The sequence below is a fragment of the Papilio polytes genome, unplaced genomic scaffold (genome assembly GCF_000836215.1).
Source record: "Papilio polytes unplaced genomic scaffold, Ppol_1.0 DF823934.1, whole genome shotgun sequence".
In the NCBI taxonomy this organism is placed as follows: Eukaryota; Metazoa; Arthropoda; class Insecta; order Lepidoptera; family Papilionidae; genus Papilio; species Papilio polytes.
This window is the reverse complement of record NW_013525270.1, coordinates 876,979-897,955: the sequence shown is the minus strand read 5'-3', so window position 1 is coordinate 897,955 and position 20,977 is coordinate 876,979. Positions and strand designations below refer to the sequence as shown.

Here is a 20,977-nt window from a genome sequence, read left to right as displayed (position 1 = left end):
TTTAATAATTTTGGCCATACTCCCTGACATCGATTGTCTATATTAACGGCAATGATCAACACTGTATACTCTTTGATATAGTGTCGTTGACATTGCAGAAGTAAAATTAATCTACTCTTTGATTCATCTATGACCATGATTGATTTGTGATTTTGTGACTGTATTGTGTGTGAGAATTGTGGTGAAGTTGTACTTCTATTGGACTTGAATTCAAATTACAAGGAGATAGTCATTGTATTTATAAAATTGTCGATTTGTTTTATGGCCTTGTCGCCACAGCATTAAGGAAATAGCAATTAAAATTTCATTCTAAGTGCAAATCATCAAAATGTGTGGCGGATTCACTTGTTCTAAGAACGCTTTAATTGCCCTTAATGTTCTTTATGTGGTAAATTTAAAAATACTTTGCAGTTACGTGTGATATTTGCGTTGAAAATTTAATTTATAATTACAATTTTAGGTGGTGGCGTCTATTCTTATATCCGTTGCAGTATACGGACAAGCATCCTCCCTGGTAACTAATTTACCCATTGTGGGCGGGATTCTTGCTTGTGGAGTGTTCCTAATATTAATATCCTTGCTGGGCTTAGCTGGAGCGGTCAAACATCATCAAGTTATGCTCTTCTTTGTATCCTTTTGTAAAAAATCGTAAAATGAACACATTGCTACAAAACAAAATATACTTTCTCTTTGTGAGAAAATCCTTTATGACAAAAGATGTCAAGGTTATGTTACTTTTACTAGATCATAACACTTATGCTTCTAAAACAAAAAGGACATTCACCAATTTAAACTATGTTGTTAGTAATGCTTTATAAGGTGAATATGATTTTTACTTTCTCATACAATTTCCTTCATCAATATTTCCATTGAAAATAATACTCAAAGAATGATTTACAAATATGACGAAATGTTATTAACGTTTAAAAACAATCCATTTTAAATTTTATTGTAATACATTGTCCTGTTGTATAAATTATTTGTAAGAGTAATTGTCCTTTATAGATTTGTAGGATTCAATTATTCTCTATAGGAAAATTTCGAAGAGTAATAAACCTTTAACTCCTTTTATCAGTACATGGTGATACTGTTTCTACTATTTCTTGTTCAATTTTCTGTAGCATGCGCCTGTCTTGCAGTTAATTCCGATCAGCAAGAGATGCTAGCTCAACAGGTGGGTTAATACTGTTTTAATCAATTCTAAGTCTTGTGTTTTTTACATATTTTTTTATTTATAAGGTTTAAGTTTTTGTATAAGATTGCTATAGGGCTGACTAGTTGTAAGGAACCAAAGTCCCTATAAAAAAAAGAAAAAAAGTCTAGTGTTTACATTCATATCTACTACTAGAGGCTACAATTTCTATAACTCCACAACCAACACATATTTTATTTGGTTAGTTTACATCAATTATTTTAATATGTATGCCACTCATCCAAAGTAGAAACACCCTATTCATTTTTAAAACTTATTATACAAGTACAAGAAAGGAAAAAATATTATAGTTAAGAGAGCCAAAATATTGTATGTATTAAAGTGACTGGTGCAAGTTGGAGCAATGTCCTTAAGATTTTTTGTCAAGTGACTGTGTAAATATTAAAAATGAAAACAGTAGATTCTCTTAGTAACTACTATCAAGACTGTACAGTTGCAGTGGTTGGATAAATATAGACTATAATGTCCTTAAGTTATCTCCTTTGTTAATAAGATAAACAATCTATATTTGGCTGTAGACATACATGGTAGATTCGCAAGAATACAAATACAATAGCTTTCGCATGTGACTCTGTCTAAGTAGAAATTAAAATAAAAGTAAGTGGCCTATGTGTTCTCTAGTAAGATAAATAACATTAATCTATACAAATACGATTTTTTTTCCATTTTTACACTTTTATACTACATTGTACATTTATGGATTCATTAGACAATATGCAGGTATAAGCTGAAACAATCATTTAGTGTACTTAACACAAATATAACTGCTTTAACATAAAGATGTTTTATTAGTTTTTTTTTTTTCATTTATAATCTACTTATTGTTATTTTTATAAGCACAATACTATTCTACTTAACTTACTCAGTGCATCTATAAATTTTAACTAATATATCATACTAAGTTTGTTAGAGTTTGTAGTGTAAACAGCTGAGTGAATTCGGATTAGAAAACTTGGTATAGATATAGAGGATAGTCTGAAAGAACACATAGGCTACTAACTTTTGTTCTTTTTTTAATTCTATGCGAACGGAGTCGCAGGCGAAATCTAGTTACTCAGAAAACATGGCTTACCTCATGTGACAACCTTCAGTGTAGGGACAATCACATAATTAACACAATTTACCTAATGAATTGTAATGATGTAGGGATGGAACAAAGTGAATATGGATGTGAAGGAGCAAGTACAGGAAAGGTTCAAATGTTGCGGTTTCCAGGACAGACATATCCCTGCCAATGGTACAGCCGATTATCCTTCTTGTGATGTTATTGATGTAAGTGCATGATTGATAAAATCATTATTTATTAGAACGAATTTGTTAATCTAAGTAGCCTAATTGGTTTAAAAATGTAATATTAGTTGTGCTCTGTATTGCGTTTATTATTTGATTTATCTAAAAATGAACAATGGTATGTTTTTTCCCCTTTGTGTACGGACTTCGGCTAACATTATTAAATCATCTACGAAATTAAAAATGCAAGCATTTGAATATTTATTATTTATAAAAATGTATTTTTTTCTTTACTCTTTACTTATTTCTAGAGGGTCTGTTGCAATGGTTTTATAATCTCACCGAGGTGTCGATGTGAACCATGTATGGAGACATTGAAAGAGAGAATTGATTCTGCATTCAAACTCTGTGGTGGTATTGGATTATTCTTCAGTTTCACAGAGGTATGTGTTTCATATTTCTTTTAACACATTTCTTATAATAATTCATGTGTCCTGTAGTTTGCTTGTAACTTTGAATAATTTCTGTACCTTTTTCTTCATTAACTATCATAACACATTTGAATGGAATGGTTTGTTTTTTAGCATACACTTCAAATTAATTTATTTAAGGCCAGTCCCACCAAATTGTAATTTGTCTGATAACAATCCAGCATGTAATATGTGATGGAAATGTCGGATTTTGTTACCTTATCTAATAATGACGTCATTTTTAAGCTATCTGAGCCTCTTATCAGCCAGTGGAGGGATAGGCCCTTAATATTGATATCTTGGTAGCAATATTTTAGTTACTCTTATTATTTCACTGCGAAAATGAGACTATGTTTAATATTGATATTTTGATTTTTAAAGTTATTAAGTTAATTATTCTGAAACAAATAATAATAAGTCTAATTGAGAATCAAAAAATGTTTTTTTTATTAAGTGCTATTACTTCCATATGTTATTTCAAAGGTACCCATTGTTCTATTTTGAATTATCGTTTTGCTTTTTGTGTATAACATCCATATACCATAACATTTTGTATTGTGATTTTTTTACATTGTGCTGTGTAAATAACATTTCCAGATCATTTACAGTACAGATAATGTTTTTAATTGGAAAATTAACTTGTTACATTCTGTAAGATTTTATCGTAGGATTGTGAACTTGCCAGGCGAGTAAGTGAACGCGTTAATGGCGCATGGGATTTTGTGACTAACTGTTGGGCGTTTTTCCAGTTTCTGGGTGTTTGGTTGACAGTACGATATCGTAACCAAAAGGATCCGAGAGCTAACCCGAGCGCATTTCTGTGAATAACCTTGGCTAATGGACATTGAGTTTTAAGGTGGATTGTATATTGGTGTGCTTTGCTTTAACAGGCACTGCATGTTGGAAGCATGCTTAATGCTAGGTTTTGTGTTTAGTGATGTAAAGGACCATTCGCTTTTTAATTTTTTTCTATAACTCCTTAATTTTGGTTAAAGTATTCAAGTTAAGATTACTTAACAAATCACCAGAAATCTAATTCTAGAGGGTATACATTCATTGGTTATAGTTTTTTTAGCAAAAAAAAAATCGTCTAAATTAATTAAGTAAATATTTTTTAATTAATTGTTCGTCACACTGGAGGCTATCAAATTATAAGTAAAATCAAAGAAAATTAAATGACAGAAATAAATGTGCTGCAAAAATAAGTCCTTGGGTTGATAAATGAGATTATTACAATATATTTGAAACGCAAAAGATTCTAGAAGACGCAATACATATATAAATAATGTAAGATAAAGTATCACTGAATGACGCGGGCAACGTATTTATGTTTTGTACTGACTGTTTGCCTTTAGAAAACATGGCTATGTTTACACGACAATATTTATATATAGGTATCAATTTTTAAATCCAAGTGTTTGTTAAATTGTTTAATCGTACAATTGACTCGACAATGTGGTGATTGTTTTATTTAAAATGCAAATTTTCGATTTTACAACAGGGGAATTCTAGAAAATTCTATTCTCTATTATTTGCTGAAATGTAATATTACTAATAGTACTATAATTGTTATTTTTAAAGGTAACATTTAAAGGCCTTAAACAATAAACCTTTTGTTACTGACAAAAAATCCGTACAATATAATTGTAGCTCAGTTTTTTTTATTGGAGGTTATTTTTTTTACTGGAACAAAAATGTTTTTTTTTAATTAGGGAAATGAGAAGGATAATTAAATGTCATTGTTTGAATGTTTGCTATTTGCCTATATTAACATCAGAATTTAATAAATGCTTTGAGGCCTATGTTGCTGACATAAATTGCATGAATGTCTATAATTGTAATAAATTAAAAAATAATTGCATTGCATGACGCACGCACTTTTCTATAATTAATACCGTTACTTAATTATTGTGTTTTATTCAATAAATAATAAAATTACTTTTCGCTTTATTAAACAAAAAAATGCTCAAGCATTTTTGGCCTTGTAACAAAAGAACACATCACCATTTTTTATTATAAGGAATTAAAAAAATGATGATTTTTTTTCAGTTATTTGCTGTTTGGCTCGCCCGCCGTTACCGCAACCAGCCAGACCCCAATTACAAGGAACCGCACGCTATCTTCCCCAGAAAAAACTATCTATACTGATCCGTTTATTGTAGCCAAATCTTATAGGTTGTACCGTAGTGTTCATACAGAGATTCAAAAAATATATAGACGAAGCATAGTTGACACTTCACTTGGAACATTTTACACATAATCCCCTAACGATTTCTATTGATAGGTCTTTAAAGCCACAAGTCAATATAATAATTGTATTGAAATTATTTGCCAATAGGTTAAATAAAATTTGAATGATTCTGTTTTTTGTAACTCTGTTTAGTTTGTTTTTTAACAAAAGACGGAACTTATATTTTTGTAATTTTTTTTTTATGTCGCAATATTCCCAATCGTCACCTCGCTCTGTCCATACGTGGGGATAGATGAGAATAAAAAGTTTTATCCGTCCCAACTTTTGCGACGAGGGGACGGTTGGCACTTTCATAACGGTTCCAACTGTCACCTTATTGGTGATAGTGGGACTAAAAGGTGGGACGGGTGAAACGTTTTATTCTCACGCGGGGACAGAGTGTGGTGACGGTTGGGAATAATCCTATATGTCAGTACAAGAATATGAGGTGGCGTACTAAACTTGACAACCAACATAGTACCTTTCAAAGAAGTTACCGGTGAAAAAATGTTCCCTATGTGTAGTCTATATATTTTTTAAATGTCCGTGATCATATGACTGGTTTAGAATATGTGATAATATAGTAATTACCTACTAGGAGAATTTATTCCTTTGACATTTTTGCAAAAATATCTAAAAAAATTTTCAAATAGCTTTTTTTGTAATTTTTGCTCCTCCCATAGTAAATTCATATATTAGATGACTTGCAGTGTAATAAATATGGTAGATAAGTCATAGTTTAAGGGAAGTCGTCAGTTCCTATATATTTTCCACATTTTATTATCAGCAATTTATTATTACACAAACGTAATAGTACTTTTGTGATAATTAATTTGATTCAATTTTGTAATGCTGTAGAAATGTTTTTAACGCTAACTAGTCCCGACTTTACTTGAGTTGACATTTATTGAAATGTTTTTTAATATACGAGCCGTTGCTCGCGACTTCGTCCGCGTGGAATTAAAAAAAAATATTAGAAAAAACACAGCTTATGTTCCTCAGTAATAATGTAGCTTTTAAATGATGAAAGAATTTTTGAAATCGGCCCAGTAGTTTTTGAGTTATACCAAAACATACAAAAAAGCAAATCTTTCTTTATTTAATAGTATAGATAACCTAATTTACTTACATATGTAATATTGGTGAATTAAATTTTTTGAGTTTATTAGTTACAAAAATAAATTAACTTAAGTTGATACAATAGTTACAATCAGTTTTACCAATCTGACCCAGTTATGAACCTTGACTCTTAAAATGCTATATTTTTCATTTAGTTCAAATTCATAAAACTTACGTAGAAATTAAATTTAAAGTCAAATTTTAAAAATGTAGCATACGCATTATGTACTGCTTTAATTTACTTTTAGGTATACTATGTAATTTTATTTACTCATTATAAATAATAATTTTAAGTTTAATGAAACACAACAAATCAAGTCATAATTTTATATTCAAAGGATAGCAAATGAAAGTGAAAGATTTTTTTATTGATTGGAACATGAAGGCGGCCTATTTTTTTAGAGCTAAAACTAAGTTAGAAATTGTTAAGACATCCATAAAATATTTTCTAACATTAAACTTGGAAAAATATGAATTAATTATCAAACAGATAAGTCAAGTTTAGATATAGTTTGAAGTAACATAATCAGGTAATATGTATGTATATTTTTGTAATTTTTCCATACAAGACATTTGAATGAAATTCTTGATGTATTTTTTAAGTAGTGATATTGTAATTGGGGTATAAAGAAATTCATGCTATTAGACGAGAATGGTATTGCAGGAAAATCGCATTTTTTGCGTTACTATGTCCGTAGAACCCATCGTTTGATCAATAGGAGGCTGGGGCGGTAAATGAAAGTAGACTATTCTTGTGCTGCAAATTTATTCTGCTAGTCAATATATTAGTTCGTTGTAAGTCACTCTTCCTTAGCTGCCAATGTTTCTGATTGTACGTCTTGACATTTGTACTATGCATAGTGTCATCTCTTTCATTCCCTTTGACAAAAGAGAGACAATAATACAAGTGTCAATTAGTCGAATTCTACGGTAATCCGTAAACCCCAAATCGCACGGGCGCCTTTTTAACGCTTGGCGTTCACTCTTTTTCTTACCCAGGTCATACAAACGCTTTAGAGCAGGCGCACACCTTTGACTAAAATATCGCACACTGTCGTACGATTGTCGTTTCCTAACAAATTCAACTGTTTGCACAAATAAATTCGATGTGCGTGCGATATAAGCTCACAGGATTTAAAGCGAGACTAAACAGTTTTGCGATAGTTTAGTCAACGATGTGCGCGCTTTTAAAATCACTTGTATCATTTTTTCATCGCATAAAATAATACGCGATAAAAAACGTCGCGTTTTACGCCGAAATAAGAACAGATACATTCAAATGGATTTGTTCTATTTCAACGCGCGTTATAAAAACGCCCGTGTGAATAGGGCTAAGAGTTGTGTGAATGATCTACATGAAACATAATAATTCAGATTTTGCCTATTTTTATATCTTCTTATTTTCATTTGCGCTATATTCAATACTTCGTTACAGAAATAGCTTTAATTAGTTAATTTTACCTGTGTAGTGGTGTGTTTTTAGTGTTTTTTTTAAATTTTATTTTAATATAATTTTTCTGTATAAACAATACTTTTCGAATATTTTATGCCATTTTTGCCAGTAATTTCAATATAATTTAGATATTTTTTGGTTCGTCTACATTTTATGATCATGTAATATTTTTAATTTCGGAATTTTTAGTATGTTATAAATAAAAAAATCATGTACATATGTAACTTCTTAATCTGTGAATAAATGGTATTGAGCATTGCACTTGTGTGATTTTTATTTCAAGCTCTTTAAAATTCCTGACGAATAACCGTCGACCATTAAAACGTTCGAATAATTCGAAGCCCCGAATTGTCATTTTTTTCGACCAAACAAGTAAAAGGAAACTTAAAATACATTTAAACATTTAGATATCTATAAATTAATTATTGTAACTCAAATTAAGCTTTTAGTTATGATAACCAGAATTAATATTAGAAATGCAGATATAAATTGGTAGTAAGTTACTTCAAAATCTACCCTTTTAATACAAATGGAAGTAAAAAGGTATTTATATTTTCATAGTCCTCGATAACGCATAAAAATATAGTAATTTGTAAAAAATCGACTGTTTACATTAGGTGAGGCTATCGTGCATTAGATAATACGCCTGACATTGTATCACATAGTTAACCAGCAAATAATCTTATCTGCTTTTGACATTTGGTTTTATACTAGACCATCTCGAATATTGTTCCCGTCGGCATCTTTAAAGCTACTGCGCAAGCTTTCGACGCATCCGCGCCCCGTTGCTGGGCGGAAAAGCTTAGTAGAGTTCTGGTTATTAGGGGGAACAAGTTAACATTGATCCATTATCTAACGTTAGCGTGCTGTGTTAGTGTTTACTACAATGTCCTTCGATAAAGATGAACTACGTGACGAGTGAGTATTAAAATATTTGTAATCTTAATATCTTATCATAAAATATGATTCAATGAAAATGATTTTGAACAAAAATGTCGTTTGTAGAGATTTGTTTAAACATTTGCTATACGATTATGAATTGTACACTCAAATCGATTATTTACATATTACTAATATAAATGCGAAAGTAGATGAATGCATGTTTGCGTTTGTAGCCTAAAATGCTGCACAAATCTCGATGAAGGCATGTTGTAGAGAATAGTCTGGAAGAATACATAGGCTATTTATTTAAGTTTAAAATTCCTCGCGCAATGAATCGCGGCAGGAAGCGAGTATCATTATAAATATAGTTATAAGCAATGCTTACAACAGAAACGTTTATTGGATAAGTAAACAATAAGTGGTAACATATAGGTATGTACATTTGTACAGTTATTCCACAACTGATGAATAAAAAGTAGGTGAACTTGACTTGACCTCTCTTCTGTCAACCTACTTAAGTTGTTAGAAAATCTTTATACAATTATGTGTGAGTTAGCAAAATTTTAAGTGCCTTCTAGATATACGAAGAGTGGAACGACTAACATTGTACTCGTATTTGATTAATGGTTCTTTAAGTTCTGCTTTTATTTAGTTTCCGACAGTTTAAGTGACACGTGCCTCTCCGTATACCGAGCCAAAAAGTAGGTTCAAAGGGAAGTTAATTTGTATTTAATTTCGATTAATTACTGTTTAATTTAGTCTGTGTTTTATAAATTCCTATTACTAATTTTGGAATGTAATAAATCTCTACTTTAACTATGTTTTTTTAATTACCCCACATGTTCAGCGACCGCTTGTAATCATGAAGAGAAAAGACTTTGAAACTTACAAATAAATGCGGTATAAAGTTAAACTTAAGAAGAAAAAAGTTTATTACTAAGTTTAATTTTATACCGCGTTTATTTGTAAGACTGTTTTAATTTAATTCGCAACGAATATACTCGTATTTGAAAAACAATTTTCGTGTAGACAATGTATATTTCTTGTTACCACGCCTTACTTTACCCTTGGGCTGGTCTTCATTACATTTACACATTGGGCACTCTGTTGCAGAAATGTATTTTAGGTTACGAAGGGAAAAGGTTGAATTATGCTAAGTAGATTAGGAGCGTTCTCAAGTCTTGAGATGTGAAATAATTTAAGAGATTAGTTCTACCTAGGCGTTGAGATTTCATTTTGAATCTTGTACATCTAAAAATACTTTATTAACGATTAACGTGATATATCATGCGTGATTTTTGTTATTATTTTTAAACATCAAGTAGCCTTTGAAACGAACTAGTATATTGTAGTTTCGAATTTTTAGATCGTCATTTTAATTAAAAACATTTGAACATATGATAGATTTTTTCTTTCAGAATCAGTAAAAAATACGAGTATGTAAAAGAAAAATGTTATTAAACCTTCAATTGTTTACGTATCGTGTACTTAGATTTATTTTTATTTATTTAACTATTTAAACTAAACAGAGATGCAATAATTTACCTTCATAGTATAATAAGTATAAAACCATAGATTTGAATCAGTCGTTTAGGTAATCGGGCGTAGCTGGCATTTTAACTATAGGAAATAAATTCACCACGGTATAGACGCTTGTCCTTGTAACTGTTACGGTTCATATTGATTTTCTTATCTGTTGACGGCTGCGTGGGCTATTGATCGAAATACGTGGCACGTAAGCGATGGGTCTTCACTTCGATTCCTAGCAAAAAAACATGAAGTTTTATAACTAAGCACCAAATTAGAAGAAGACTGAGCCTTGAGCCATCCGAAAGAAACAGTTAGTTTTTTTTAAGAGATTTTCATTTTTCAATATTCGTATTCGTTCACCTAAAAGATATTCTACTCTCTTACCCTCTTGCTCCTGTATAATAAAATCTAGTTAACTAAGTATATAAAGCTGGTATTGTATTAATTCAAGCAATATCAAGCCAAATAGAGATCGTATTCGTCATTTCGAATATACAACAGTTGCCTTTATAGGAAAATTATAATGTATAAATACGTTATTCATATCATATAAATATTATAAATGCGAAAGTTACGATGGATGTATGGATATTTGTTAGCATTTGTAGCCTAAACGGCTGAACGGATCTCCGTGAAATTTGGCACAGGTTTAGAGCATAGTCTGGAAGAACACATAGGCTACTTTTAATCCCAGGAATAGTTAGGGTTCCCGTGGGATTCAATAATTTAGTTTTTTTCTAATACCACGCGGACAAAGTCGCCGGCAACAGCTAGTAACTTTATAAAGGCAATGAAATTTGGAGCAACCACTTTCTTAAAGGCATTAATTAAGGCCTTGAGCGAGGGTCTTCTGATTTAATTAATAATACTGTTGAAGAGGGTCCCTAACGCTTACTATGGGTCTGATAATTCCTTTCCCTGTTTTTAATTATAGCTGTACAAATATTGATATATCTATTACTTTAATTTATGTATATTCCGAAAGAGATATATACTTGGTGAGAAAATTAAACATTAAAAATTATCGTAGTTAAAATATTCCTGGCTTACCTGTCTCTTAAAATTTTATATGAATGTCATTCAGATTGAACTCGTCCAATTATATTTGAAACATTTCAATGTATGTAAATGCAATTAAATGTAACTAGATTGTCTATCATGGTGTCTTTAAACCACTTTTGCATGTCAATTGTTTTTATCATAAGATACAGAAACAAAATTGTTAATAAATATTTGAAATAATCGTAAGAACTTACAGCGTTTCGTATTTACTGCAAAGGTCAAATTGTGACGCTCAACCGATATCGAGATTTTTATCCAACAATAATTACTACTCCTCGTATCGTCTATGCTTTAGAACTATTTGTTTATCAAATACGTTATAATTAAAAATTACTTTTACAACAGTTATGTTTAAAAAAAGCTTATGAAGTAGATCTTTACTTGAATACTCCACAGAACTTTGTTCTATCGCTAACCAAAAGTTTGTAATCCTGATTGCATCACACTTGCAAACAATCATAAAAAGATACGAAGTCTTACTTAAAGCAATAAAACACTTACATTATGAAATGTGACTATTTTGTCCAAAATCAATTGAAAAATAATTTTTTCCCATGAAATACCGGACAAATACCGGAATCAAACCTACGATCTGTCAGTTTTAAGGTTATCTAAGTGCATCTTGCGCAGTCTGGATAGACAGATAACATTTTATATAATACACCACGTTGGGTCTAACGTGACACACAATAAGGAATTATTAAATTAAACAATGCCTAGACTTTATTATACAGTCTAGGAAATTTATTTCCTATCCATTTTGATGAAATGACAATTACAATTAGCTCGGCAACATACTTGAAGTGGTTATTTATAACTCTTATGGTAATTGCGATACAATATTCGGTCTTATATGTTACGTGGGGAGCGAATTTAATTCTGTGACAGTTCCTAACCTGTACAATCTATCTTACACACATCAGATGTTATGTTTTGCTCCCTTGTTAGTAGCGAACAGTTACTCGCTTGTGAAACGCAGTTGTGAGTGAACGCAGTGAGTGTTCTAACAATATTCCGTGTTGTTGTGCTGTAAATATTGATTTAATTTGTTTTTTATGATATTTAATTTTCTCATTAATGTTGTGAAAAAGGTAAGTAATTCATTTGTTTATTAATTCACGTAATTTTATTTTAATTTCCTATTAAGTGAACAGTACATAGATTTTTATTTTAATTCGATATTATTACGTGTTGCATTTTTACAAATAATTAAATGTTTGATAATTACATTTTAAAACATTGTAATTTTTGTCATAAATAAAATTGTAAAACTGTTTGTGATATTAGTTATAAATAATGTTAATGAAATTGAACGGCTGTACATTACTAAAAAATGTATTTAAAAATATTGGTACACAATATTGAATGCTAGACATTTCCAGTTGTAACAAAGATCGCTTGTGAGTTGTGGAATGCAGTTCTTATATGACCTTGTCACAATGTTTGCAAATAAACTGCGAGCATAACTTTTAGAAAGTTAATAAGCAATTTAACCTTTAATAGAATCGTTACGTTTATATTGACTTGAGATTTATTTAATAAACATAAAACAAATTTAGAATTTAAAGTTTTTAATGGCTTCCAGAATATATTAGACAACTATAGTAATAACTATGACTAGTCTAATTGAGATATAAAATTAGATTTGTATAATGTCACAACAAGAAAAAACTGCATACATATGTATTGTAAAATTACAATTAGTTTATTTTAAGTGCTCGTAAAAGTAGTGATAGGCAAATGATAGTTCAAATTTTCTTAACTTTAATCAAAGATTTAATTATAGCCATTCAAATATTGTCTAGTCAAACATTAATAAAACAAACATAATTCGTGTCTTAAACAAGGTTCTAAAGCATCATAAAAAGTTTATCAGATTATTTTTTGTTTTAGTTTGTTTTTTGAATATCAAAGTTTACAAAATGCCGTGCAATTGCGAAGATGATAATGGAGTGCCGATGCATCAAAATGGCTGTCGACTAACAGCTGGACGAAGCACGCTTCAACAAAATGGATATCGACATAGGATACACGAAAATGGAAGTTCAACGAGCGAAGAAGTGGATCCGGACCTAGTTAGGTTGATACACTATTTTAAGTCACCAAAAAAAAAACAAAGTAGCCTTGAAAACTGTTTTTTAATATTTAAGTGTGTTAATTCATTTTCTAAAATTACATTTCCAGTTGTCGCTGTGTTTCCCTATCATACTAATATAATAAATGCGAAAGTTTAGATGGATGGATGGATGGATGGATGGATGTTTGTTAGAGTTTCTACCCTAAACAGCTGAACGGATTTCGATGAATTTTAATGTAGATGTAGACGATAATCTGGAAGAACACATAGGCTACTCGTTTTTGTTTTTTTTTAATTCCACGCGGACAGAGTCGCGGTTAAGAATCTAGTTATTTAATAAAAAAAATTCAACATTCTACTACATTCTTCATATTAGTATATTTTGCCTATTCGACCTATGTTAATATTTTTTTACCGCAGCATATGCAAAGCAACAAAGGCGGTGCCCGTCAAAGAAAATTTTGTCAATATTTGCTGTACTTCACGGGCATGTATTCAAACACTGACCTACATTTACATAAAAACGTACAAAAGCAAAACATTATATGATACAATGTTTTCTCGAATCTCCGGATATCTAATACGAATTTTAAAACCATAACAGAGAACAGTTCAAAGGTCAGACAGATTAGTTCAGAGAAAATTATTAAAATATCCCATTTAGTATTCTAATATTCTTATTATCGAGAGATGATAAAGCGATCGCTCAACAAGCATGTATTAGTGATTAATGACCTCCACTTCAGATAGCCTCGATAACGTGAAAATCGATTACTTCACGATAAAACTCTTACAACCATCGTGTTATTAAAATACCTTGACATTTAAAGTAGTCGGGACTACGGTTCCCATCCGATGATTAAAAAAAATCCTCCCCATTTTCAGACAAAATTGCAATGCTGTTTTTTGTGGTTTATTCTTTTATAGTCTACGAACGAATTTACTGTCGTAAAATTAGATCTGACCGGGTTTTCCCCTTAAAAAATCAAAGGAACGAGGTATTACATTCTTTAACTTGAATTGTTTAGTCATGTTTCAAGTGTCATTTGTTTTTCAAGTTGTTTCTGAGCATAGTCCTGGTTTGTTTACTTTGTACGTTTTCGATTCTAAGTATCAATAGATGTATTAAAAGTGAGTTTTTTCTATTTACTTTGCAATAATCTATTGATAACGTGATCATAAATGTGTTTTATTTCTCTAAAACTTTTTAATTTACCACCATTTCTCGCATAGAAAGCTATATATATAATGAATTTCTTTTGTATTTGAACAGCAATCGCCATTCTTCTGCTCTGCAAAATCAGTTGTACGATAACAAAGAAAGCTGAAGGGAAATATTACAGAAAAGAGTAAATTGCAATCGTTTGTACTGATAAAAAATTGAACATAGATTTATGAAAATTTTAAAGCACCTTCTACTTTTTAACGTGTTTCATTGTTTAGACATTTAGTCAGTCAGTAGTTTTTCTACTGAAATCAATAAAATAAAATCCAATTTCTAAATAGTGGGTATTTATATGTGAAGAAAAAACAATCATACTAAATGACTTTTCTTGCAGATATCCCGATGGCACCGTACGCCTTCGCAACCCGAACATCGAACTTATGGACCAAGATATCCTATACCACTTGGCGCTCGGCAGCGGCTCCCACGATCTCGTTGAAATGTTCGGCGATGTTCAGGTAATTATAGAAACAATTTTACCAATTGTATAAATGTTCGATAACTATTTAAAGCTATCTGAAGGAATAATGATTGCAAAATAATGACAAAATTTACACAGTTACAGCAAGCAGATTTGAATTGCTGAAAACGCAATAGCAAATGGAAAAATGCAATTCTTCTTTCCTTAAGAAGCAAATTCTGGTTAATTCTATTCTAAACACTGAAGGGTTCATTTATTTATTTGTTGAATTAAACCACTAAAATCCTCATACACGTTGATTTTTAGTCAATGTTTTGTCTAGTTCGTGTGTATGGGCGGCACACCGAAGCGCGTGGAGCAGTTCGCGTACACGATCATGGCGGAGATCGGCCACAAGCTGCCGTGTGGCACCACACTGCAGGACATCAGCCAGTTCTCCTACCGATACTCAATGTATAAAGTCGGCCCCGTGCTCTCTATAAGTGTAAGTATACGCTACACATTGTTTTAAAGAGGTGATGACCAATACAGGAATGCCATGGATGAGGTGTCTTAGGGAGCCCTGAAGCCAGGCTTTGGGGGGCATCAGGAAATGGATGTAGTAATGTTAGAGGCGCAAACCTGATTTTCTTATTATAGCGGCTAATAGGGTAAAGACAGTCGCCAATACCTAATTACCAGACGTAATTGGAATAATCATTCTTTAATAGTTGCGTTGGACCTAGGTTATAATTGTATCAAAACAGTGGACCTTTTATAAAAGTTACTTGTTGACATTTTTGTGAATTGTTGTGATATTCTTTTTGGTTATTTGAGGTCCAGTGTTGTTGCAATTTTGTTCTGGTTGTTTTATAGTGTTATAGATTTATTTACATTCCTTATCTTTGATATTTGACCTTACTGTTATGAATGTGGGTCAGACAAATCGCCTCAAAGGTCGCCTCGAATTTTATCAATGTTTTTTTTTTTGTGATTGTTGCTAAAATTTGCGTGTGTTTTATAAATAAGAAGATCGATTTTCGTTGCCAATTTTAATTGAAGCTATTTTTGATCGTTCTTATTGTTTAGATAAATTAAAAACTCCATGTATTTATCACAGTTTAGGAAACTAAAAATCCAAAGTTAAATGAACTTAATGGATTTCTGATACACCAGTGCTATTTTCTCTAACACTCGGATAATCTGCAGGCTGTAATCCGCTTATAACCTCGTTGTTAAGAAATAAGAAGCTTAGTAAAGCGTTATGAGGCGTTGTAATAAAAATTGCTGAGTGCAATTATTGTAATCACACTTGTTACAATTTTTATAATACCGTTTTCTGCCAAATCCCCTCTAAGCAAAGTTTTTATTACTTTAGTATACTAAACGAATTTATCGATTTCGAAGAGCTTGATCTAGGTGTCATTTGATTGGTATTTTCTTCTGGATTGGGTAACCTTTTATTAACTGACTTTGATTTCTGAGATAAACATCTATGTATCCAAGTGCAAGCTTCGTATAACAAATTGCATAAATCGTTAGCGGTCAGCTTACGCTGTCGTTTCAATTGAGACAAACGAGTAGATGATACGAGCGATGTATCGCTGGGGGATTATTATTAAGTACCTAATTCATTTTAACTCGAGACTTCCTTCTAAATTCCGCAGTATCGTATATCTTATGTTGAGTGAAGATTGATATGGTTTAAAGAGATATTATGGGATACGTTTAAATGATCGTATTTACAAAAGTATATAAATCCTATCTATATATAAAGAGTTCGTTAATGCTGATGTCATTTTAAAAAAATCTCATGAAGTCATGAAATGAAAAAAAAAACATTCATTTCGTTGAATCAATAACAAATATGTCACTAGTCATCGCAGCGGACGAACCCGAGAACCGCAGCTAGTTATCTAATAAGGAAATCCCAAGACACAAATATGCCTATGCGTGTTGCTCTAATCTTTATCATAGTGTTTTTGTATAACACTTCAAAGAACTTATGTTTACCATACATGTTTTCCAAGAATTGATGACATTTAATATCGTACGATTCAGGTTCGAGTACATTACAGTAAGGTGATTACTAGGACGTTTATGAAACAATAAGCAACTTAACTGCTTGAAAATAACTATCCCATTGTTTGGCTTCAGGTCAAATGTAATCGTTTTACTTCACCTTTTAAACATTAATCTGCAAACGGAAGAAAGGTAGATTAAAATTATTTGACACTCGCCTAAAATTTCTTAAGTCGAACTGATTGTATTTTATTCCTACGTTACTTTTAAGGTGACGTAAAAGGTTCAAATATTTCATCGCCACTCCGGTTAGTAACATACGCTCTTTCAATTGTTATTACAGAAAAACTACAATGTTTACAGAAAATTGTGTCTTATCGAATTTCGTTTTGTTTTATTTCAGAGAAATATAAACTTTGATGAAAGATTACATATTATTACTTTATGCTTTACGTATAATTTTTAGTTACTATGTCACCATAAGCTATTATACTTACTGTTCTTGGCCAAAGTCAACCACTCTATAACCAGTACCTCCAGTAGACTTCACACTCTCCTCTAAATTTATTCAAAGATTTTTGTTCCCGCGTTATGTTTTCCTTGTTTTGTTTCCAGCACGGTATGGGCATACCGTCTGTTGGTATCCTACTGCATGAGGTCATTAAGCTGATGTACCACGCCAAGGTACGCGATCCTGTTTTCTTCAGGATTGGAACATGCGGCGGCATCGGCTACGAAGGGGGAACCGTCGTTATATCAGAGGAGGCCGTTGACGGCACACTAAAGAATGCTTTAGAATTGGTAAGAACATTTTAATATTAATAGTTTACGGATTAACTTGTAGCTTGATAACTAATTGCTATAGCAGAGTAAGTGTAGATGCGCTGTCTTAAAGGAATTATAAAGGTACGTTCTGTTCTTGAAGGACTGATACATTCGCATTCTGAGTCTAGGTTAAAGAATTGCTAATGTAACAATTGTACTGTATATTGCTGGTGTGTGCTTTGCGGATGGTCCTATGACGTCACACGTAAACTAGCAGTACTGAGCAGACGAATGTTGGACGCGCTTGGTGTTTTTGGAAAGGGGAATCGTCGACAAACCTTCTATTTGCTTATAGTATATTTGCAGTTAATGTAACCGGGTCTAATTCCTTTAGCATTGTAGTACAATTTATAACATCAGTCATACTGTCTAAGGTATTCACGCACGCATAACTTGAACAAGGTTACGCATAAATTACACAGGAATGCATAGTATGATTGATTGGAAAATAATGTATTGTTTACAGACTGTACTTGGCAAGACAATACAGCGGCTGGCGAAGTTAGATCGAAGGCTGGTGAAAGAGCTGAAGAGTCTAGCTGATCCAGAAGACCCGTATGACACTATAACGGGGAAGACGATGTGCACTTATGATTTTTATGAAGGTTAGGCAAATTACTCTTCAGTTGTTTTTTTTTATTCAGAAGAACCAGAAAAGTATAGTCAGATGTTGACTTGTCAGGCTTTATTTATAACACTAGCGATGTAAGAGTTTATAGAGATTTGCCTAAAAATTAAGTGATTGAAGAAATTTGTGTCTCCAATTTCGTATAAAGAAGTGGGGAATTAAAATAAGCAGGATGTGAAGTTGTTGGGATTATCTATGACACTTATGAATGCTAAAATGAAAATTGTTCTTTTCAGGACAAGGCCGTCTCGACGGCGCGTTCTGTGACTTCACGGAGACGGACAAGATGGAGTACTTAGAGAGTATCCACAAGGCGGGTGTGGTGAACATCGAGATGGAGTCGCTAGCGTTCGCTGCGCTGACACACCACGCCGGCATCAAGGCGGCTGTTGTCTGCGTTACCTTCCTCGACAGGCTTAAAGGAGATCAGGTATAAAGATTAAAACTAAATATTTGTTGATTTGATAGTTGCTTAAGCCAGATTTAAAACAGGGCATTATACGTACTCAAGTAACATCAACGATAATTTATATTCCTTGTAAATTTCACTTGAAAAACGAAATCATTATGGTCATTATGTTTTCTATTTGGAATGAAAGCACATATGTCTATTTTAATTACAGGTGCTGGCGCCAAAGGAGGTTCTGGATGAATGGCAGCAGCGTCCTACTAAACTCGTCTGCCGTTATATCAAAAAGTATGTAATTTCCCTCTTTTCGCTTTTTAATTTTTTATACTAATCAAAATTTATAATTTTCTTTTCTTTTTCAGACATTTGCAAATGAAGGGTCGACTCTCTTTGGAGGGACATGGTTCCATCGCCGTCAAAAGCCCGCGCCGGTTCAAACTGGTTCAGCAGGAATCCGAAAACTATGACTAATTCTTCACAATTCGGGACTTTACGTACGGTCTATGTTTGTCATCGAAAGCTATGTTTATGTGAATTGCCCTTAGATTGCTTCTTATTCTAAGTATACTTATTTTAATTTATAAATATGTATTACTGTCCATTTCCAATGCTACAGAAACATAATGGCGTCTCTTTCATTCTCTTTGAAAAGACGAGGAACAACAACATGAATATTCGCATGATAGTTACGAGGTATTCCTAAAGGTAACGATTAATTTGTACAAGATTTGTTGTACTTTATGTCCGGTAGGGGCGCTGCATAAATTTAATAATTTTACGAAAACATTCTCAAAAATATTCGTTATTACCATCGTAATACCATCTGACGAGGTACGAATTGCTAAGGACATTTTTTACGTTGAATCGTTGAATTTTGGAACAAATTATATAAACTGTACGCTTTAAAGTCCCGTTGTCTCTTTATTTTTTTAAGGATAAAGGTATTTTAATTTTAAATACAATTCCTACTGATCAAACATATCTCTTTAACTCTCTATTTTGACCAATTTCCTATTCCCTGAAAGGTTTTATTAAATATCTTTAGAATTCGTTTACTGTAAACTATTTAAATGTTATTTTTTTATATAATTCAAAAATTTTACGAATCCTTGTAATGTAATTTTTATATAATTATCTTTGTCTACTATCTATTAATAAATAAATGTATGTAATAATCTTGACTTCATAAAATAACTCGTTAATATAATATGTAATGAAAGTTTGGTAAAGTTTTGACAATGTTTCGATTCGATTAATATCTTTGAAAGACATATAAATAATAAAATAAGTTAGGCCCTTCGTACACAAAGCAAACCTTGGAAACTAATGTATCCTTACGACGTGAGTATCGCTTAGGGCGAGTTCCGAACACACATTGATTGGACGCAAGTCGTGTATTCTGTCAGTACGTGCTGCATAACGATTACGAGATTACATAATGTCAACTATATTTCAATGTATAAATTTGCTCTGCGCTCTCGAAAATCGCGGCAACTTTTGTACCGACGATCATAACAAAAAGGTACCGACTAGAGACGGCGACGAAAGTGCTAAATGTTGGCAACGCGTGCTTGTGTACCGAGGACCTTAAAGCTACACTTAATAAGAAATTTGAAAAGTTTTTCATATTCTAATTCTACTACTAATTCTTCAAAGCCTTGTCGACTGTTATTGAGTCCAATATCAAGTAAATATCTCCCAAAAACACATTATTTCGACGACCTAAAATTTAACAATTTTCAAGTTTTATTGTACTCTTTTGAATATGTTTAAAAGTGTATTCGTTATATTGTTGCGAATATATTTTATATTGTGATAAATTTTATATTAGTTGTTATATGTTTTGTATAGACCATGACAAAAAATCTGCTTTTTATTGATCTTTGATAACAAAGTGTATATTACACAAAACAACCTTAAATAGTATTTACATACAAAAAAAACTTCTAAAAAGGAATAACTTAAAAACTGTCAGTCATTTGTTATTATTGAAAATGTTTATTGAAATAATTATTTACAAGTTACGGGACATATTGAATTTAAATAGTGTACACTTTTATGTTTCACAAACGTTGCCAGAATGTCCAGTATATTATATGCATTTTATTAAAAAGGTTAGTTGAAACAGATTAAAAAGCTGGTTGACTGATCGATACAAGTGCTTCCACGAAAGTATAATTGTTAATCTGCATAGCGATGGAA

The 20,977-nt window shown here is 31.7% G+C and overlaps 2 protein-coding genes across 3 annotated transcripts; both read left to right on the top strand.

The window, feature by feature from the left end:
- Positions 1-140: 140 nt before the first annotated feature.
- On the top strand, positions 141-6,121 carry LOC106102044 (tetraspanin-13). 2 transcript variants are annotated; one of them, XM_013281448.1, is made up of 7 exons: positions 141-388; positions 461-628; positions 1,076-1,174; positions 2,360-2,485; positions 2,755-2,886; positions 3,663-3,769; positions 4,963-5,046. In XM_013281448.1, exons 1-6 carry the CDS (start codon positions 329-331, stop codon positions 3,735-3,737), a joined length of 660 nt encoding a protein of 219 aa, XP_013136902.1. In that variant the 5' UTR covers positions 141-328; the 3' UTR covers positions 3,738-3,769; positions 4,963-5,046. The 2 variants fall into 2 exon arrangements, with proteins under 2 accessions (XP_013136902.1, XP_013136901.1); XM_013281447.1 differs by lacking the exon at positions 3,663-3,769 and having other exon boundaries at positions 144-388; positions 4,963-6,121.
- A 6,013-nt stretch (positions 6,122-12,134) lies between these two features.
- Positions 12,135-19,821, top strand: LOC106102047 (uridine phosphorylase 1). Its single transcript, XM_013281454.1, has 9 exons — positions 12,135-12,280; positions 13,083-13,269; positions 14,826-14,949; positions 15,235-15,396; positions 17,529-17,714; positions 18,205-18,343; positions 18,603-18,796; positions 18,990-19,063; positions 19,138-19,821. Exons 2-9 carry the CDS (start codon positions 13,112-13,114, stop codon positions 19,244-19,246), a joined length of 1,146 nt encoding a protein of 381 aa, XP_013136908.1. The 5' UTR covers positions 12,135-12,280; positions 13,083-13,111; the 3' UTR covers positions 19,247-19,821.
- The last annotated feature ends 1,156 nt before the right edge of the window (positions 19,822-20,977 follow it).